At 52.2% G+C, this 20,111-nt stretch overlaps 1 protein-coding gene across 2 annotated transcripts in view; it reads left to right on the top strand.

Annotated features, from left to right (window-relative positions):
- The window catches only part of CSMD1 (CUB and Sushi multiple domains 1), a 605,853-nt gene that overhangs the window by 503,256 nt on the left and 82,486 nt on the right, over window positions 1–20,111 (top strand). For both annotated transcript variants that reach the window (XM_045576232.1, XM_045576234.1), the window contains exons 27-33: window positions 6,789–6,980; window positions 10,558–10,696; window positions 12,090–12,277; window positions 13,476–13,670; window positions 16,097–16,213; window positions 17,230–17,343; window positions 18,642–18,737. In XM_045576232.1, the coding sequence (XP_045432188.1) occupies window positions 6,789–6,980; window positions 10,558–10,696; window positions 12,090–12,277; window positions 13,476–13,670; window positions 16,097–16,213; window positions 17,230–17,343; window positions 18,642–18,737 (1,041 nt within the window). The remainder of the gene's footprint in view (window positions 1–6,788; window positions 6,981–10,557; window positions 10,697–12,089; window positions 12,278–13,475; window positions 13,671–16,096; window positions 16,214–17,229; window positions 17,344–18,641; window positions 18,738–20,111) is intronic.

Consider the following 20,111-nt stretch of genomic DNA (forward strand, 5'->3'; position numbering starts at 1 on the left):
TAGGTGGCCCCATGCAGAGGTGCCGTTCTGTGCAGTGGTGTGCGGGGTCAGTGACATCAGAAACAAGTGGGATTCACACGCAAACACTCTCCACCTCCACCGATCTCTCAGCAGGTCCCGGAGCCAGAGCAAGATTTACATGAGAGAGTGCGTTCCGGTCGGTGTGCTGGTTAAAAGGTTGCCATAACACTGAGGTCACAGGCTGCACAGTTCCTCACCTTGGGGCAGGGCTTTTGGGGGGCCGTTCACTGCAAATACCACGGGGGGAAGGGGGTGTCTGCTCTTCGGGAAAACATGTCCGTTTGCTAAGATGGTGCAGGTTTGCTCTTTGTGTGAAACAGAAATGTCCTTTTCTTAGAAGCGATGGTGTGAGCGGATGGTAGGCCTGTGACTGAGGGCAGTGTGCTCTCTGTGCCGTCCCTAACCAGCTCTGAGGGCAGTGCTGGCTTCAGAGCAACACTGAGGGGGCGGGAGAGCCCCCCACCCCTGCCCGGCCCTGCCTTGCCCAGCTGTCCCATGAGGCTTCCCTCCGGGGCGTCTGTCACAACTGAAGACCTGCAGTACCCAGATGGTCACCCAGAGTCCACAGTGGACACCAGGGATCACTGGTTTTTAAAAACATATCTATTTTATGGATGTCAGTGAGGAAGGGAGAGAGAGAGAGAAACATCCATGATGAGAGTCATGGATCGGCTGCCTCCTACGTGCACCCTACTGGGGACGGAGCCCACAGCCCTGGGAACGCGCCCTGACTGACCGGGAATGGAGCCGTGACCTCCTGGGCCATCGGTGGGCGCTCCACCACAGAGCCAGGCGGCCGGGCAGGCTCACTTTATGCCGTGCACCTGCGGGTGTGGACAGATGTGATGGCATGTGTCCATCGTCACAGCGTCACAGCGCGGTTTCATCGCCAACACCCTCGGGGCTGCCCCACCCTCCCGTCACCACCGGAATCCCCTGGTGTTGGTGCTGGATCCACGGTTCAGCCCTTTCCAGACGCCGCGGAGTGGGAGCCACAGTGTGGCCTCTCAGGCTCACTCTGTCCTCAGTCACGGCTCTGGCTCCTCCGCGCCGTGCCCGCCTCCACAGCCCCGCCCTGTCCAGCCAGCAGGGTAGGTAACGGGACGGAAAGCACCTCGCTCACCCATGAAGGACGGTCAGGGACGAATCCCGGTGCTCCCGCTTGGACAGTCGCGGGAAAGCTGTTGTCGGTCCGTGTGCAGCCGGAGTGACGGCTTAGCCTGTGCGTGCGGAGCGCCGTGCGTGTGGGCTGTGCGCCGAGAGCCCACTGAGCTGTTCCCGGCCTGTTAAACGTCCCTTTGTGAATCCACCTGGGACCTAGCCACCACTTCCCCTCTTCCATGGTGACACTCTCTTTTTAAATGGTATCTTCCTAGTCTGGGTTAACAAGAAGCCCCTCAGTACAGTTCCTGGAGAACAGATTCTTTCTTTTCATTTTTTTATTAAGGTATTATATATGTACATATCTTACCATTTCCCCCCACACTCTCATATGGAGAACAGATTTTAATGCTTCTCCTACAGTTAACTGATATGCCAATGTTTAAAAATGATGGATATGCACACACCTATGAAATGCTCAGAGAATATTAAAAATTACTTAGTTTTTAAAAATATTATTTTATTGATTTTTTACAAAGAGGAAGGGAGAGGGATAGAGAGTCAGAAACATCAATGAGAGAGAAACATTATCAGCTGCCTTCTGCACACCCCCTACTGCGGATGTGCCCGCAACCAAGGTACGTACCCTTGACCGGAATCGAAACTGGGACTTTCAGTCCATAGACCGACGCTCTATCCACTGAGCAAAACCAGCCAGGGCAAAAAATTACTTAATTTTTAACTTATTTCATTTTCAAGTGTTCTATATTTTTCCATAGGGAGTTGCCATTTTTGTGGAGCGACACAAATGGATTGTAGAATGTGCAGTTCGTAACTGGGAACACACCCCATAATATGCTCATTAGACCAGAAGTCCTTCAGTATGTCCCGCAGAAGTTGCTGGGTGTCCCTGCATTCCCAGCTCAGAAACCCCTGGGTCTGGGATATTCTTAGGAAGCATGATTTCAGGGGTGAAACTCTCATGTGGATGCGGTGTCTGGAGGGCGTCTCCGTTACTCAGTCACTGTGACATTTTCAGAAATCTGCGGGACATGCCGAGCCTGTATCCGGGAACTTTGTAAAGCTCAGATCCACGTTCTTTGTCTGCAAGTCGGGCTTGAGTGCACATGCCCGGCACATGATTCTCTGCGTTTTCTGAGCTTTCCAGCCCCCAGAGTGTTGATGCCCCATAGGGGACCCCGACTGCCGGCCACTGCCCTGCCCACCTACACCCCACCGCCCACCGAAGGCGGTTTCCTGCCCTAACCCAGGGGGCAGCTTTTCAGGTAGTAAATGTTTCCGAATAATAACCGCACTGAGCACACTATTCACCCAGGAACCAGTGACTCAGCCCACAGGTCTGTTAGTGTTTTAAAAATCCAAGGAGGACTTCATGGCCCAGTCCTCCGTTTCTGTGTTAGTGGCATATAAAAAGATCACACCTCTGTTATGTAATTCGAGTATATAGGCCCTGGCCAGGCAGCTCAGCTGGTCAGAGCGTCATCCTGAAATGCCAAGGTTTCGGGTTCAGTTCCCGGTGAGGGCACATGTAAGCATTACCCAGAGGATGCATAATGAAGTGGAACAACCAGTAGATGCTTCTCTCTCTGTCTTTCTCTTCCTCTCTCTAAAATCAATAAAAAGGGAAATGGAGCCCAACCAACCGGAATGGCTCAGTGCTTGAGCATTGACCTTTGAACCAGGAGGTCATAGTTCAATTCCTGGTCAGGGCACATGCCCGAATTGTGGGTTGCATTCCCAGTGTGGGGCGCGCAGGAGGCAGCTGCTCCATGATTCTCTCTCATCATTGCTGTTTCTATCTCTCATTCTCCCTTCCTCTCTAACTTCAATAAAAAAATACACTTAAGAAAGAAAAATGGAAAGTATATGTATGTTTTATAGGTTCCCCTTGTCAACAGTGGGTTAATATGAGAGGAGCATGCATGTCCCTGCAGGTCCTCATCCCACAGGGTCTGTGTGCGGTGGCCCATGACACTCAAAGTCACATCCATGGCTCGCATGTTAAGGGTGTTGGCGGCTCACAGTGACCCAGAGTGTCCCCGATCCCGGTGGACAGGACGAGGTGTGCGGGGCGGGGCCGTGGGAAGTGACCTATGACCTCAGAGGCCCAGCAGCCCTGTGGGACATGGACAGCCACAGTGCCCATCCGAGGGGCTGGGCTTCTCCTCGGGTAGCCAAGGGGCCAGGAAGCCGCCGGAGCCCCATTTCCTCTTTCATGGCGGAAAGCGGAGGCTCAGAGGCCCATTCGGAGGAAGCACGTTGGCGGGGAAGTGAGGGAAAGGTGCTGCGGCTCAGAAAAGCACACACCGAGAGGAGAAATGAGCGCCCGTGGCTCTGCGTGGCCCGGAGGTGCAAAAGCAATTTCTGAAGCAGAGAGATGCCCCCGGTCCGGGCTCGGTTGTTGGCCGCTCACTCGGCTGCCCTGGCGCCACCGGGGACCATGCCCCTGCAGTCATCACTGGGACACCCCATTCATCTCAGGCCGGCCAGGGACAGCCGCCCGCGGCTCCGTTTCAAATTGTGTTTTTCCCCTCCAGTCTTTTTATTGCTTTTTTAATCTGATCCAGATAACCGGGCATCTTTTCCTTTTTATGTCCTCATTCCGAAAGGACGGAGTCTGACTTCGGGACCCATTTCCAGGAGACTCGGCCTCCACGCTGACTTACCGGTCATGTCCGTGCGCCTCGGGGCTGGGCCAGGGCAGCCCGCGGCTCACACGTTCACGTCCATCTCAGCAGGTTCGCAGAGGCGGCGTTTCTGCCTGTCGCAGCATGAACCCCATGAGAGTGTGACTTTTACACGGATGCTCTATGGTTCTCATACATGCTCCAAAGGAAAGTCTGGGTTAGAAGTAGGGAATGTACTTTCAGAAAGGATTTAGACCTCCCACTGTGAAAGGACCAATATGCAACCAATAGAACAGGCCCACGTTTCACCAACATTTTTTGGAGAAATTGGGAGGTTTGCTGGGAAGTATGTGCTGTGATTATAAAACTGTAGGCTACACTGGATTAAACTATTTTTTTAAATGTGTTTTTATTGATTTTAGAGGAGAGGAAGGGAGAGGGAGAGAGAGATAGAAACATCAATAATTAGAATCATTGATAATTAGAATCAGCTGCCTCCTGCACACCCCCTACTGGGGATACAGCCTGCAACCCGGACATGTGTCCTGACCGAGAATTAAAGCATGACCTCCTGGTTCATAGGTCGATGCTCAATCACTGAGCCACACTGGCCGGGCTGGATTAAATTATTTTTTAAAAGGTTTTGTGACTACAGGAATTCTGAGAGCCTTTGACCCCTAATGAGGACTCTGTCATATATAGTGTTTGCCAATCCTGTTTGGCCATATTTGTGCTAATAACCCTCATAACTACACTACATAGAACATTTGTTTCCCAACGTTGATATGTCTGGAAATTTTCACTTGTGTACATGACCAGTACACCTTGGCACAGGATGTGTTTACTGGGTCATGTGTGAACTTGTGGTGAATACTGAAGGAATATTTGGAAAGAGAGCTAATAACACATATCTCGCTTTAGAACTTAAAATAACCCTTACCCTTGGCTTTATTTGTTCATTTTTATTGCTAAATTATTTGAATACCACATACCAATACTATTATATTAATAGTGCATGAAATTCGAGCACTCAGAGCAGGGCGGGGGAGGGTGTTAGTCCCTCAGCCCAGCCAGTGCCCTCTCGTAGTCTAGGAGCCCTTGGGGATCTGACTGATGGTGTGGTGATCAGTGCGTGTCATAGCGACCAGTGATCTCACTGTTCAGTCGATTTGCGTATTAGCCTCTTATTATACAGGATTACTGTGAATATTATTATATAATGATTAAACAGTTAAATGACTATGTTAAAACTGTATATTTTAAAATTATTTTAATGTTCTATAAACAGTGACAGGAATGACCACTTGGAAATGAATACCTAACCACATGCGCATCCACCTGTTTGGGCAGAGGGTGGCGTGTCTCGTGAGGATGTAGAATTCAATCCAGTGGACGTGACTATGAGCCATAGTGTGCAGTGGGCATTGCTTGTGATCTCTTATCTGCAGCACAGAGATGTCAGTGTAGCATGGGTGGAGCACAGTGGGTCTTAGATTCCTTGGGAACGTCCCCTAAATGCCTAGCTGGGCTCGCCTGTGACTTCTCGCTCACGGCGGCCTGGCTGTGGCACCGGTGGTGGTGCTGAGTCTATAGTGACCCGAACAGTGTGTGGCTCAGGTGCTGCGTCCCTTCTTCCTATGTCAGCTTCCTGTCCTCCTGCCCACCCTTCACCCCACGGCCACTGGCCGCACTGGGTCTGGGGGCTCTGCTTGCTTTGGACTCTGACTGCTCCTCTTCACAGCTGACGGGAGGGGGTGGGAACATGAAATACCCACAAGCCCCACTTTCTTCCCATTGAAGACCCTACACTGCACCCAACACCCCCTTCTCCGGGGTGTCCCCCGATCCCTGCTGCACCGGGACCTCTCTCCTCAGAACACGGTGATCATGATAACGGGGTGATGAGGGGGAGCGTTGTAAGCCCTCTGTCCTGCTCTTGGGATGTGAACATGAGCCAGGGCCTTGCATGTCCGTGTTTCGTCAGGTGAGCATGTAGAAAATGTATCTGCTGAAAACATGTTCACGGTGCGGGTAAAATCTATTCTCACACATCCCCGAGCTGGCCGGAGATGGGGGTCCTCCGAGTCCTCACGGGGATGGGAACTGTAGAGCGCTCACAGCTTCGAGTGGCTCTGTCCTGCCAGCATCCGTCCGTCATCCCCGGGGACACGGACTCCATTAAGAGTCCCAGGTCCTGAGGGAGTTGGAAGCCAAATCTGGGGCCTTCCCAATGTTGGAGATATAATTGAAACCCTCGTTAACAGTTAGAACGCCAGAGAGGGCTCACCCTCAGGATAGGGGAGGCTAGAGGGATGGATGGATGGATGGATGGATGGAGATAAGCATAGACATAAATATAGAAACAGGTGTATTTAGATATAGGTATATATATATATAGATAAGGTAGAGGTAAAGATAGAGAGATAGCGAGAGCTAGATAGAGATAGATATAGTTATAGACATAGACATAGACATAGAGTCATAGAAATAGAGTCATAGAAATAGAGACATAGACATAGACATAGACATAGACATAGAGACATAGACATAGACATAGACATAGACATAGAGACATAGACATAGACATAGACATAGACATAGACATAGACATAGAGACATAGACATAGAGACATAGACATAGAGACATAGACATAGACATAGAGACATAGAGACATAGACATAGACATAGACATAGACATAGACACATAGACATAGACACATAGACATAGACATATAGACATAGACATAAAAGCATAGACATAAAGACATAGACATACAATAGATATAGACACATAGACATAAACATAGACATAGACATAGACATAGACATAGACATAGAGACATAGGCATAGGCATAGGCATGGGCATAGGCATAGACTTAGATTCTGCACTCTTCCATTTTTTCTGTGTTCCTGCTTGGACAGGTGGCTCCCAGTGCCAGCCCAGGAGGCCCTTCATGCCTACACACGTGCAGGCCACCTCTTCAGTCATGTGACATGTTGCTATCTCCTCTTCTAGCCTCGGTAGCATCCACCTGCAACGACCCGGGAATGCCTCAGAACGGCACCCGCTATGGGGACAGCCGGGAGCCGGGCGACACCGTCACCTTCCAGTGCGATCCCGGCTACCAGCTGCAGGGATCCGCCAGCACCACCTGCGTGCAGCTCAACAACCGCTTCTTCTGGCAGCCCGACCCGCCCACCTGCACAGGTACCGGGGCGCGGGCGCACATCCGGAGGGAGGCGCGGCCTCGGTAAACTCTCCGGGAAATGGATCATATCTTCAGAGACATTTCTTTTCTTTAAATGTGCTTCTATGGATGTCCGAGAGGAAGGGAGAGGGAGCAAGAGAGAAACATCAATGAGGAGAGAGAAGCATGGGTCAGTGCCTTCTGCACACCCCCTTCTGGGGATGGAGCCTGCAACCCGGGCACGTGCCCTGACCGGGAGTTGAACCATGACCTCCTGGTTCATAGGTCGATGCTCAACCGCTGAGCCACACCGTCAGGGCCAGCAATATTTCTTAAGGGTTTCTGGTGCTCTGACCATTAAATGTCAATTTCATTGCAAGCCTCTAAACTGTATTTTATTAGGTGAGATCCAGGGAGTAGTCTGCTTAATATAGAGTAATTGACATTCATCTACCACTTCTTATCCTGGACACATCTTGTAAAGATAAGAATTAATTAAATTACTATAATCTAAAATTCTGGGTGGCTAAAATTTCATAACCCTCCTATTGCTGTTCTCATTTTTTTTAATATAGAAACTTGCCCGTGAGCAAAACCGACTAGATAGAAAGTACTTTCTCTTTTGAAGTGGTTTTATATAGTCTTGCTACGTTTTAATCGAGTTCTGAAAACTGGAAATTCTCCTGCTCTTGTCACAATGAAGATGCAAGGAGAACGTGGTCTCTGAGCTGCCCTGGAATTGTGGGAGTTCGGCCTTATTAGCATGGAAATGGGTTTTGCAGACTTTAATTTGAATAACAATCCAAGATGTTCTATCGCAAATATGGCTTTAAGGTAATGCATGTTTTTATAGAAAATAGCAATCCCATGTAGACTGTCCCTCCATTCAGTTCAACATTTTACCATAAATACCTACTCAGATGATTTCAACTTCATTTTAAACAGAAATGCTACTGAACTTTAGTATTCCAGTGAACTGTCACAGTTCAATTTGAACTTCTTTACCATCAGTTTCCAATCTGTGCCCTTTAATTAATCTGTGAAGAGAGACCGTGATTGTGAAACGAGAGGCAGAGGGCTGCCCTGCCAAGCCCCGTCACCAGGAGAATCCACAGATTTCTACCTCTTTCTTTTTCTTTCCTTTTTTTCTTTCTCCACTGGAAGATGCATGAATTAAAAAAACAAAAACAAAAAAAAATGTTTGCATTGATTTCAGAGAGGAAGGGAGAAGGGGAAAGAGATAGAAACCTCAGTGATGAGAGAGAAGCATGGATCGGCTGCACACCCCACACTGGGGATCCAGCTCACAACCTGGACGTGTGCCCTGACCGAGAATCCACCCTGTGACCTCCTGGGTCATGGGTCAGTGCTCACCCACTGAGCCACACTGGCCGAGCCCTGCCTGTTTCTTTTTAGAAGTGGAGTAATTACCTATAATCGCTGCTGCCATTTAAGACCGCTGTCCTGCTTCTAGTGAGGAACGCACCTCTGCTCCTGTTCTGCAGGCTGCCCGCTCCCGGGAGGGACCTCCCGGAGCCAGGCGGCTAGCCGTTGGCCTCCCTCAGGCCGCTGCTCATTGCCGTTCACTCAGACACGGCACTGAGATCGGAGCGTCGTTCATCGGGCTGTGGCCCGGGCCGGCTCCTCCCTGAGCTCCTCGCTCTGGCCGGGACTCCGTCATCCGCCCTCAGCAGAGACCAGGTGGCACTCCATCGCCCGAGTGTCCGCCGCAGGGACACGCTCCCTCCGCCGCGGCAGCTGCGCGTCCAGCACGTTGGCGAGCAGGCCTGCCGCTCATCTTGGGGTCCGGTCCCAGGAAAAGGGACACGTGGGAATAAGTGGCCGCGCCCTCTCCGTGGCCTTGTAAGCGCTGTCCCTGGACACGTGGCATGTGCCCTGTGGGGACCGTCACCAGGGCTCCGTGACCCTGGCTTGTCACTCAGCACATCCTGTGTGCTGGTCCCAGACTGTCTCCTCAGGTGAAAACACGTGCTTACTGCCAAACCGTTAGGATAGGGGTGTCGAACTCAATCAGAGAAGGGGCCAAAATCTAAAATCCAGCCTAAATCGCGGGCCTAATGGTTTACTGAACAGTCATAAACTGTCATTGTGATGGAAACGCAGCGGAGTGCAGTGATGACAGCGCGGTGCGGGCCACATTGCAAGGCCTGGCGGGACGGATTTGGCCCGCGGGCCTTGTGTTTGACACATGTGCGTTAGGACCTGTAGCTAAGAAAAAGGCGGGGAAACCTGGTGTTTTCACATAAACATGCATAAGCCATCTCCGCCACTGCTTCGTGTGGCTGTGACCCGCATGTAGCTGCCTTACGTGGTCGCGTCCAGCTGGATCACGGTGTAACTGCCCTTTCCTCCGCGCCCGGAGTGCTGGGGGTCATACTGGGTTTGCTCGGAGAGTGTGGGTGCCGCACCGTATAGGGACCTACTCACCTTCCTCGCTGGGCAGGTGCCCCACAGTCTTCCCCTGCGTGGAGGTGGCCTCAGGGACCCTCCTGCTGCAGAACCTGTGATGCCCACAGCCGTGTCTGCAGTCCTATGAGCAATGCGTGTCCACAGTCCATGTCCGCAGTCCTATGAGTGGTGTGTGTCCGCAGTCCATGTCCGCAGTCCTATGAACGATGTGTGTCGCAGTCCAGGTCCGCAGCCGCGTCCTCAGTCCTATGAGTGATGTGTGTCTGCAGTCCTATGAGCGATGTGTGTCCGCAGTCCTATGAGCGATGTGTGTCCACAGTCCTATGAGCGATGTGTGTCTGCAGTCCTATGAGCGATGTGTGCCCGCAGTCCATGTCCTCAGTCCTATGAGCGCTGTGTATCCGCAGTCCTATGAGCGATGTGTGTCCGCAGTCCATGTCCTCAGTCCTATGAGTGGTGTGTATCCACAGTCCTATGAGTGATGTGTATCCGCAGTCCATGTCCGCAGTCCTATGAGTGGTGTGTATCCGCAGTCCTATGAGCGATGCACGTCTGCAGTCCATGTCCACAGTCCTATGAGTGGTGTGTGTCTGCAGTCCCGTGTATGTCTGGGGCTTTCACATTTTTGAAAACTCGGGAAGGACGCAGCAGTGAGCGCCACCCGTGAGAGCGACTTCCTGGACCACAAGGAAAACACCGTGTGTATTTCTCACCCTCATCCTTTCAGAGGGCGGAGCGCGAGGTCTCCGGGAGTCTGAAGCAGCGTTTTTGGTTCCCTGTGAATTCCCTCCCTGTGAATGCGAGGGCGCCCCGCCCCAGCCCCCATGCCCTGCTCTCAGGGTGTGTGGTTCCTGCCTCCCAGCGGGCCCAGAGCCCATCCCTGCGTCACTGCCCTCGCCTCCCGCGCTGGTCTTCTCTCTCCTTATGGAGCGTCTCAGCCTCCGCTCCATGGCACCCAGTTTTCCTTCTCCTGTGTTCGGGTGCCCGCTCTGTCACACCCACAGGACGCCCGCCGTGGAGGCTCCTCCTTCCGCATCTCCGGCTGCTCAGTCTCAGGACACACAGGCCTTGCCTTGCCGCCATGAGTGCGTGACCGGCAGGCGCGGGAGTCAGGGCGACCCCACATACTGACCGGTCGCCCCTCTCCCTTGTCCTCCTCGGTGGCAGCCACCTGCGGCGGAAACCTGACTGGCCCGGCGGGCGTCATCCTGTCCCCCAACTACCCGCAGCCGTACCCCCCCGGGAAGGAGTGTGACTGGAGAGTGAGGGTGAACCCCGACTTTGTCATCGCCTTGATCTTCAAAAGGTACCTCTCCCATTGAACACCTCTTGTTATTGTTATTTTGTTTTATTTATATTTATGTATTTATTTTGTTATTCCTCACCCAAAGATATGTTTCCATTAATTTTTAGAAAGAGTAAAAGGGAGAGAGGGAGGCAGAGAGAAAGAAACATTGATGTGAGAGAGACACCTCAATCGGCTGCCTCCTGCTCGACTCCCATGGGGGACTGAACCCACAACCCGGGCCTGTGCCCTGATCGGGAATGGACCCCTGACCTCCTGGCTCCTGGGTTGATGCTCAGGCCCTGAGCCCCGCGGCCGGCATGGCCCAGCCCTTGAACCCTCATGTCAGTCCCAGGTCCTGGGTGCAGAGGGCAGTTTGTCCCTGAGGCCCGTGCTCTGACGGCCAAGCTAAGGATGCTGGGTACCTATAACAGCTAAAGATGCTGGGTACCTATAACAGCTAAAGATGCTGGGTACCTATGACAGCCAAGGATGCTGGGTACATATGACAGCTAAGGATGCTGGGTACCTATGACAGCCAAGGATGCTGGGTACATATGACAGCTAAGGATGCTGGGTACATATGACAGCTAAGGATGCTGGGTACATATGACAGCTAAGGATGCTAGGTACCTATGACAGCTAAGGGTGCTGGGTACATATGACAGCTAAGGATGCTAGGTACCTATGACAGCTAAGGGTGCTGGGTACATATGACAGCTAAGGATGCTGGGTACCTATGACAGCTAAAGATGCTGGGTACATAGGACAGCTAAGGATGCTGGGTACATATGACAGCTAAGGGTGCTGGGTACATATGACAGCTAAGGATGCTGGGTACATATGACAGCTAAGGGTGCTGGGTACCTATGACAGCTAAGGATGCTGGGTACATATGACAGCTAAGGGTGCTGGGTACATATGACAGCTAAGGATGCTGGGTACATATGACAGCTAAGGGTGCTGGGTACCTATGACAGCTAAGGGTGCTGGGTACCTATGACAGCTAAGGATGCTGGGTATCTATGACAGCTAAGGATGCTGGGTACTATGACAGCTAAGAATGCTGGGTACATATGACAGCTAAAGAGTAGGGGCTACCTATGACAGCTAAGGATGCTGGGTACATATGACAGCTAAGGATGCTGGGTACATATGACAGCTAAGGGTGCTGGGTACATATGACAGCTAAGGATGCTGGGTACCTATGACAGCTAAGGGTGCTGGGTACATATGACAGCCACGTGAAAACGATTGCTTCTGTGACCCTTGCTGTCTGTCATCCTATTCCTGTCTTGACGTTTTGATTCCACTTCCCTTCTGGGTAGTTGTAATGGTTAAGTCCCACGAAAAACAGAGCCCCCTGTGCGGGAGAGGCCTGGGGCGGGCACCTGAGGGTCTTCTCTCTCATCAGCTTCCACATGGAGCCCAGCTACGACTTCCTGCACGTGTACGAGGGCGAGGACTCCAACAGCCCGCTCATCGGCAGCTTCCAGGGCTCGCAGGCCCCCGAGCGCATCGAGAGCAGCAGCAACAGCCTCTTCCTGGCCTTCCGCAGCGACGCCTCCGTGGGCCTGTCCGGCTTCGCCATCGAGTTCAAAGGTACCGTCCAGCGCCCAGCGCCTGGGCTGCCACCCCAGGCCCGCTCTGCTCCGCTCACTCCTGCAGGAAGAGGGCCGGAGGCAACCGATCCATGTGTCTCCCACATCCATGTGTCTCTCTGTCTTTCCCTCTCTCTCTCTCCCACGCTCCCTAAAGGCAGTGGGAAATATCCGAGGGTGAGGGGGAGAGAGAGAGAGAGAGAGAGAGAGAGAGAGAGAGAGAGAGAGAGAGAGAGAGGAATGGAAGGAGGGAGGGAGGAAGAAGGGAAGGATGGGAGGGGAAAGGGAGGAAGGGAAGAGTAGAATTAAGAAAGAAGCCCATAGACACAGACAGCTGTGTGGTGGCTGCCAGCGGGAAGGGCTGGGAGGTGGGAGGTGAAGGGTTAAGTGGTGATGAAGGGAGACCTGACTTGGGGAGTGAACACGCAATACAGTGCACAGATGGCGTGTGTAGGGTTGTACCCCTGGAACCTACATTCGATGCTCTTCAGGGACATGGAGGGACCGGGTCCTCCGGGCAGCCAGAGCCCGCCTCTCCCCAGGGAGCCGGGGTGACACAGTGCGGTCGGGTGAGCCTCCGTTTTCCCAGAATCCCTGTCTGGCTCAGCACTGAGGTCTGCGGGTAACGGGAAGATAGATGTATGGAAATAAAGCGCTGCCTCTTTTTAACCAAGAATGAGTGATGTCGTAACAATCGGCAGTAAAATGTAGTTTGAAAACTGAGAAATGTAACTTGATTGAAAGGGTTTTTCTACAATATTTAGTTATTAACTGGATAATTAATAACTTGATAATCTTTCCTAGTATATGTAATTATTAACTTGATAATTAATTAAAAACTTGGCCCTTAATCAATAAGTATTTTTTGAGCATTTCTCTTATGCTGGGCTCTATTCTAGGCACTAAAAACAAACAAGCAAACAATCAGCCAGGCAGGTAAACACACAGGAACATTAGGGCCTACCCTCATGGGGTCACCTGCCCTTATGGGGTCACCCACCCTCATGGGGTCACCCATCCTCACAGGGGTCACCCTGCCCTCGCAGGGGTCACCCCCCTCACGGGGGTCACCCATCCTCGCAGGGGTCACCCTGCCCTCGCAGGGGTCACCCCCCTCACGGGGTCACCCACCCTCACAGGGGTCACCCTGCCCTCGCAGGGGTCAACCCCCTCACTGGGTCACCCCATTTCTCCTGCAGAGAAGCCGCGGGAAGCCTGCTTTGACCCCGGGAACATAATGAATGGGACCAGAGTTGGGACGGACTTCAAGCTGGGCTCCTCCGTGACCTTCCAGTGTGACTCCGGCTACAAGATCGTGGAGCCCGCGTCCATCATGTGTGTGATCGGAGCAGACGGGAAGCCGGCCTGGGACCAGGCCCTGCCCACCTGCAGCGGTACGCGTGTGTGCGACCCGCTCCCCTCACCACCTGCAGGTCCCCCCAGCACTGCCTCTCCTGCCCCCCCCAACCTCACCTCCTGCAGGTCCCCCCAGCACTGCCCCCCCCAACCTCACCTCCTGCAGGTCCCCCCAGCACTGCCTCTCCTGTCCCCCCCCAACCTCACCTCCTGCAGGTCCCCCCAGCACTGCCTCTCCTGCCCCCACCCCCAACCTCACCTCCTGCAGGTCCCCCCAGCACTGCCTCTCCTGTCCCCCCCCCAACCTCACCTCCTGCAGGTCCCCCCAGCACTGCCTCTCCTGTCCCCCCCAACCTCACCTCCTGCAGGTCCCCCCAGCACTGCCTCTCCTGTCCCCCCCCAACCTCACCTCCTGCAGGTCCCCCCAGCACTGCCCCCCCCAACCTCACCTCCTGCAGGTCCCCCCAGCACTGCCTCTCCTGCCCCCCCCCAACCTCACCTCCTGCAGGTCCCCCCAGCACTGCCTCTCCTGTCCCCCCCCCAACCTCACCTCCTGCAGGTCCCCCCAGCACTGCCTCTCCTGCCCCCCCCCCCAACCTCACTTCCTGCAGGTCCCGCTCAGTAGCCAAGAGCCTCCCAGAACTACCCCCTTGTCTGCAGTGGGGACTGCTTTGCTGGCAGAGCTAAGGAGGGAAATGCAGGTGACCTTCATCCACCCTTGAATCAGTCAGGGCCTCAGCCATCCCCCCAGCACCCTGAGGGGCTGTGTCTCTCGCTCAGAGAGTTCAGCACTTTTCCTCACACTTTGTGTGTGTGATCCACACAGAAGTACCGGTGAGCAGTCTCAGTGAGCTCTGTCTGTTTCCTTCCCTTCTCTCTCCAGTTATACATATTCAATACACATCGATGGCACATGCACACATGTACCGTTACAACCAATGGGCCACCCCCCAATTCAGTTGTGTAGAAGTAAATTGGTAAAATCACAATTGAAGGTCAGACCCACCTTTGAGAACAGACAAGCGACAGAAGCCAGAGCTTTGCCCCGTCTCCTGCGTTGCGAAGGGCCTTTGGGACATAATTCACCTCGAGTTATTAACACAGGGTCTAAAACTCCCGCTTCTCCATTTATTGTTGATATATTTTATAGTTGAAATTTTGAAAATTACATTTTATGAAATTACTCATAGACTCAGGTATAAAGGGAAACAAACATTTATTGTATGTTTAAATCTAGATTACATATGTATATATCACATGTAAATACATATATATGTATATATAAAGAGTAGTATACACATATGCAATGTAGATTGATATAGGACTTCTGTGGATTTGTTAGCACTAAGTAGTGTGCGGTTTTTGTAGCAAATCATGGTTGTGAATTATGAGGGCCCGTTATGAGCCAGCGCTGTTGATCTAGTTCATGGAGAATGCTGACCGACAGTGGAGTTAAGTTGTGTTGACTGCATCAGGAGATTTATAAAGATAGAGCAGGCACATTTTAGTCCTTTCCCAGGTTTATTCATTACTGAAAATAAGGATATACATGTACACTCACACACACTCACATACTCACATAGACACACACACTAACAGACACATACTCTCACACACACACTCGCACACACTCACATAGACAAACACTCACATAGACAAACACTCACATAGACACATACTCTCACACACATACACTCACACACATAGATACACACACACACACACACTCATACATACTCTCAGACACACACTCATAAACTCACACTCACACAAAGACACCCAGACACACACCCTCCTCACATAGACACACACTAACATAGATACACATACTCTCACAAGCTCAGACACACAAATACCCAGACACACACAGCTCTGTCTATAAGAAACGCCCACTATCAGATTGCCCCTAGCTTTCCAGGTTTTAGTTGCTTCAGCTTTAAATCCATCTTTTTGAGAGAACCCACACACATTAATAACTATATATGTTGCTCTTAAACTGAATCTGAGTTACTAAAGGTTGAAAAAAAACAACACAAAAACTAGAAATAAAACTTTTTTCTTTGATTTTCATAGTAATATAAAAACGGGGGGGAAGCACCTGAAATACCCATGTATCTCTGAATAAAGTGACTGACGGCGACCAGCCTTGGCTGGTGAGAGGTTAAATAGCCCAACCGTCTGTCTGCATGGAGCCGTTATTGTATCATCTGAGCTGTTTTCATGATTATTTAGCGCGTCTGAGAAAGGCTTAAATGGCGTCGTCTCCCTGCGGAGTGAGCGCACTTCCATCCTAAGCTGTGAAGACGGTTCCTTTCCGGACTCCGGAGGGCAAAGGGAGGTGGGCTTTGGACGGGAACTCCCTGGACGGTTAGGTGACACCCTGCTCCTCCCTGGCAGGGCTGGGCCTCCGGCCTGTCCCAGCGGCGTCCTCCACGTGTGTAATTCTGGCCGCTTTCCCTTCCAGCTCCCTGCGGCGGCCAGTACACGGGGTCCGAAGGTGTGGTGCTGTCCCCCAACTACCCCCAGAACTACACGGCCGGCCAGACGTGTCTCTACTCCATAACGGTGCCCAAGGAGTTCGGTGAGAATGTCTGTACCTTTAACCCCTGGGTGTTCATTGTCCCCCTGTGTCCACCTGTGTAACTGAGTGCACACACACACACACACACACACATACTCACACAGGGATACATGCACACGTGTGCACACACACTCACCCATACAGGCATACATGCACACATGTGCACACACTCACAGAGATATACATGTACACACACCCACATAGGCATGCATGCATGTGTGCATACACACGCTCTCACTGACATGCATGCACATGCGCGCGCACACGTGTGTGAGCAGGTAGATTTGCCGTCGATCGCCTTATCCTTTCATTAGAGCTGTGACATGTGCGTCCAGCACACGCACCTCCGTTTACTGCTCACCACGCTGAGGAACGGTTTTAGCGTCGCCCGGACACATAACCCAGGTCTAGTTGCTCACTGTTTGCCAGTCGGTGCTCAATCGCACCTCATTGTCAGTAAGGCCGCTGCTATTGCTCGGAGGACAAGGTGTGAAGCAGGGAAGTCCGCGCCGGGATCTCCGTGGCCGAGCTGAGTTCTGGCTACCCTCCGGCCGGGCCAGACAGAACGCCGGCACAGGGACGGCCGCCGTGTCCACACTGTGCTGTGAACCCCGTGTCCACGCCCCGCAAGGGGGTCACAGGAGCGTGGCATGAAAATGACCAGCTCTTACGAATCTCCGATCGCTTCCCAACTGAGCAGGCTTCCACACCAGCCAGGGTCTCCATCCTGTGCTCATGGTCAGGCTCCTGACTAAGCAGGCCAGGTGGTAACGCCTGGCCACCTCCTACAGCACATTAAAGGAAGAACAGCCTCCTCAAGGCCAGCCATGCAGACAGGGTCCTCTTACGCCTTCCATCAGTACCAAACAGTCCCGGAACCAAGCAGTGGTTCCAGCTACCAAGAAGCTTTCGGACGCTGAGGAAGGGTCCTCGGCCCCGGCCTTCAGGGAGCCAGTCTCTGTGAACAGCCAGAACCCCTTTCCTTCGCTAAGCCTGTCGCACCCCTTCGTCCGCAGTCGTGTTCGGGCAGTTCGCCTACTTCCAGACGGCGCTGAGTGACGTGGCCGAGCTGTTCGACGGGACCCACCCGCAGGCCCGGCTCCTCAGCTCGCTCTCCGGCTCCCACTCCGGTAAGCCCCAGAAAACTTTTATGCAGATGGGCGTGCGACTCTTCCTAAACTCGGTGTGTGTGTGTATGCGCGCGCGCCCAGAAACTTACTAATCCTTGAATGTGTTTGTTTATTTAGTAAAATTTTATTTTTGATGAAAAATACCCAGTGGACCTTTATCCCATAGATAAAGCCGTTTGCTTTCATCATTGCACTTCCTAAGGTCATAAAAAGTGTGATATCCATCTCCATGAAAGTGGGAAATGTCCAAGAGAAAGGAATAACAGGTGTTTTTTAACTTCTATTCTATGTTTTGGGATCTTCTTCCTGGAGCTAAACAGTATGAACATTTTGGTCACACTCATTTGAACCCTGTAAATACCTAGGTATAGACCCACTACACCCACACATCTAAGAGTACATGTGTTTACCACATGTGTGCATGCACGCATCCCTGTATGTGTGCATAAAAATATGGTTGGGCTTCATGAAACACAGGATATTATTTGTATTCCGTATTTTCACTTAAGAGGACATGTGTGGATCTTCCCCATCATACCCTGGGCAGCCACCGTCACTGGCTTTTATTCCGAGTGATATTCAGGTAAATTTGTGGGGCAGGTGTGTTCACTGGACTGCATGGCCCCGGCCCCCTTCTGAGGTATCGCTGTGTCCAGTGGCCCCTGATGTGGCCACCAAGGCCACAGCCTGGCGACTTTCAGTGCCCACTGTTGTTGGCCAAAGGCCCCGGGGCCGAGCCTTGAGCATTTCTATCAATGCCCAGTGGGTGCCATTGAGAACAGCATCAGAAGGTGCACATAGAAAACATGGGCACAATTGAAACCCCACACCCTCACAGGCCCCACAGTGTGCTCTGAACCTGCACCTCAGTCCGAAGGTGAGCATATATCTTGTGAGGTTTTTTATAAGTCCTTTCGATTTTTTAAATACCAGCCTAGGGTTCAGAGACATTTTGTTAAGTAAAACCTCGGCGAGAAATCCTCAAACGTGGTTGATTCTGCGTCAGTGACTGAGTCAGTTCTGACGTTTCCCACCCTATCGGCTGCCAGGCCGTGTCCCTGAGTTTTTCTGAGTGAAAGCAGACGTGAGATCCCGATTAAAACAGCACCTCACGGGATGCACAGCAGTGCGTGACCATCCTCCGGGGAGCGGTGGGTTTGGGCTGTGAGCCCGGAGTGAGGTCCAGGAGAATCCAAGGTCTGCGTGTCGCTGTCCAAGCAGGGGACCTCTTTCTTAGACGTCACCGTCCGCACCGCAGCGAGCATTGTGTGGATCTGTGCAGTGTCTGTTCTCCGCAGGCGAAACGCTGCCCTTGGCGACGTCCAACCAGATTCTGCTCCGATTCAGCGCAAAGAGCGGGGCGTCGGCCCGAGGCTTCCACTTCGTGTACCAAGGTAACCCTCAGTCACCCTGGCCGCCTCTGACCCCCAGACCTCAGTCTCCTGTGGAGGCACAGACAATGCCCACTGCCATTTTTTGTTTTTTAAGACGTGGAAGGCATTCATTTATCCTGTATAGTAAAAGCCTAGGTGGCATCATGCCCTCACACGATGTCATCACCAGATGGCCACACAAGACGGCTGGAAGGGGAGGGCAGTTGGGGGCAAATGGGCCAGCAGGGAAGGGCAGTTGTGGATTATCAGGCTGGCAGGGGAGGGCAGTTGGGTGCTTCCCGGCTGGCAGGGGAGGGAAGTTAAGGGCAACCAGGCCTGCAAGGGAGACAGTTGGGGATGACTAGGCTGGCAGGGGAGGCCAGTTGGGGGCCATCAGGCCTTCAGGGGAGGGCAGTTGGGGCGATCAGGCCGGCAAGGGAGCAGTTAGGCATCAATCAGGCTGGCATGGGAGCAGTTAGGCATCAATCAGGTTGGCGGAGTGGTTAGGAGGCAATCAGGCTGGCAGGCAGAACCATTTAGGGGCAATCAGATAGGCAACCAAACAAGTGGTTAGGAGCCAGCAGTCCCGGATTGTGAGAGGGATGTCTGACTGCCGGTTTAGGCCCAATCCTACAGGGCCTAAACTAGCAGTTGGACATCCCCCAACAGGTTCCAGATTGGAGAGGATGCAGGCTGGGCTGAGGGAATACCCCCTGTGCATGAATTTTGTGCACTGGGCCTCTAGTTTATAATAAAAATATTTTATCAAAATATTAAAATTTTTAGTTTGACATCAATCTATTTCTACTGCAAAGACAAATGTCCCCTTATTCCTCTGGCCTGTGCAGGCAACAAATAGTGTTCAAATTACTTTTTCATAGCACCTCCTATTTGGCAAAAACAATTTCAACTATATTTTAGTTTATCTAATTAAGAAAAATATTTCATACAAGTTTAGATTTTAGTAACTTTTAAGGGAATACATAAAAAAAAATAAATGTCACGTTTCCAAATCGTATTGCAAAAGCTAACGAAAAGGCAGTTTAACAGAACCAAATAAGAAGTCCGTGTGTCTGTCCCTCTAAATAACTTCTTGGTTTTGTGTCCTGTTGCCGTTTGGATTCCCGCCTTTGTATGTTTATTCTTACACTTGGAGCTTGCCCACATGTGGAATCAACATTTTCCTCCTCACTGGCCCCTGTGTGTGAGGCTCACCTTGAGCTAGAAGCCCAGGGCCGGGTAGCTCTGCTGTGCACGGCCGCCCAGGGGCCCGGCAGAGGCTGTGGGGAGAGCCCCCTCCCTTCCCGGTCCGGGCTCTGCGTGGGCCGGAGCGCTGACACCGCTCCGGGTCACCCCAGCCGTGGCTCCTGCAGAAAACCGGTGACATCATCGGGG

This window comes from Pipistrellus kuhlii, unplaced genomic scaffold (genome assembly GCF_014108245.1).
Source record: "Pipistrellus kuhlii isolate mPipKuh1 unplaced genomic scaffold, mPipKuh1.p scaffold_m20_p_78, whole genome shotgun sequence".
Classification (NCBI taxonomy): domain Eukaryota; kingdom Metazoa; phylum Chordata; class Mammalia; order Chiroptera; family Vespertilionidae; genus Pipistrellus; species Pipistrellus kuhlii.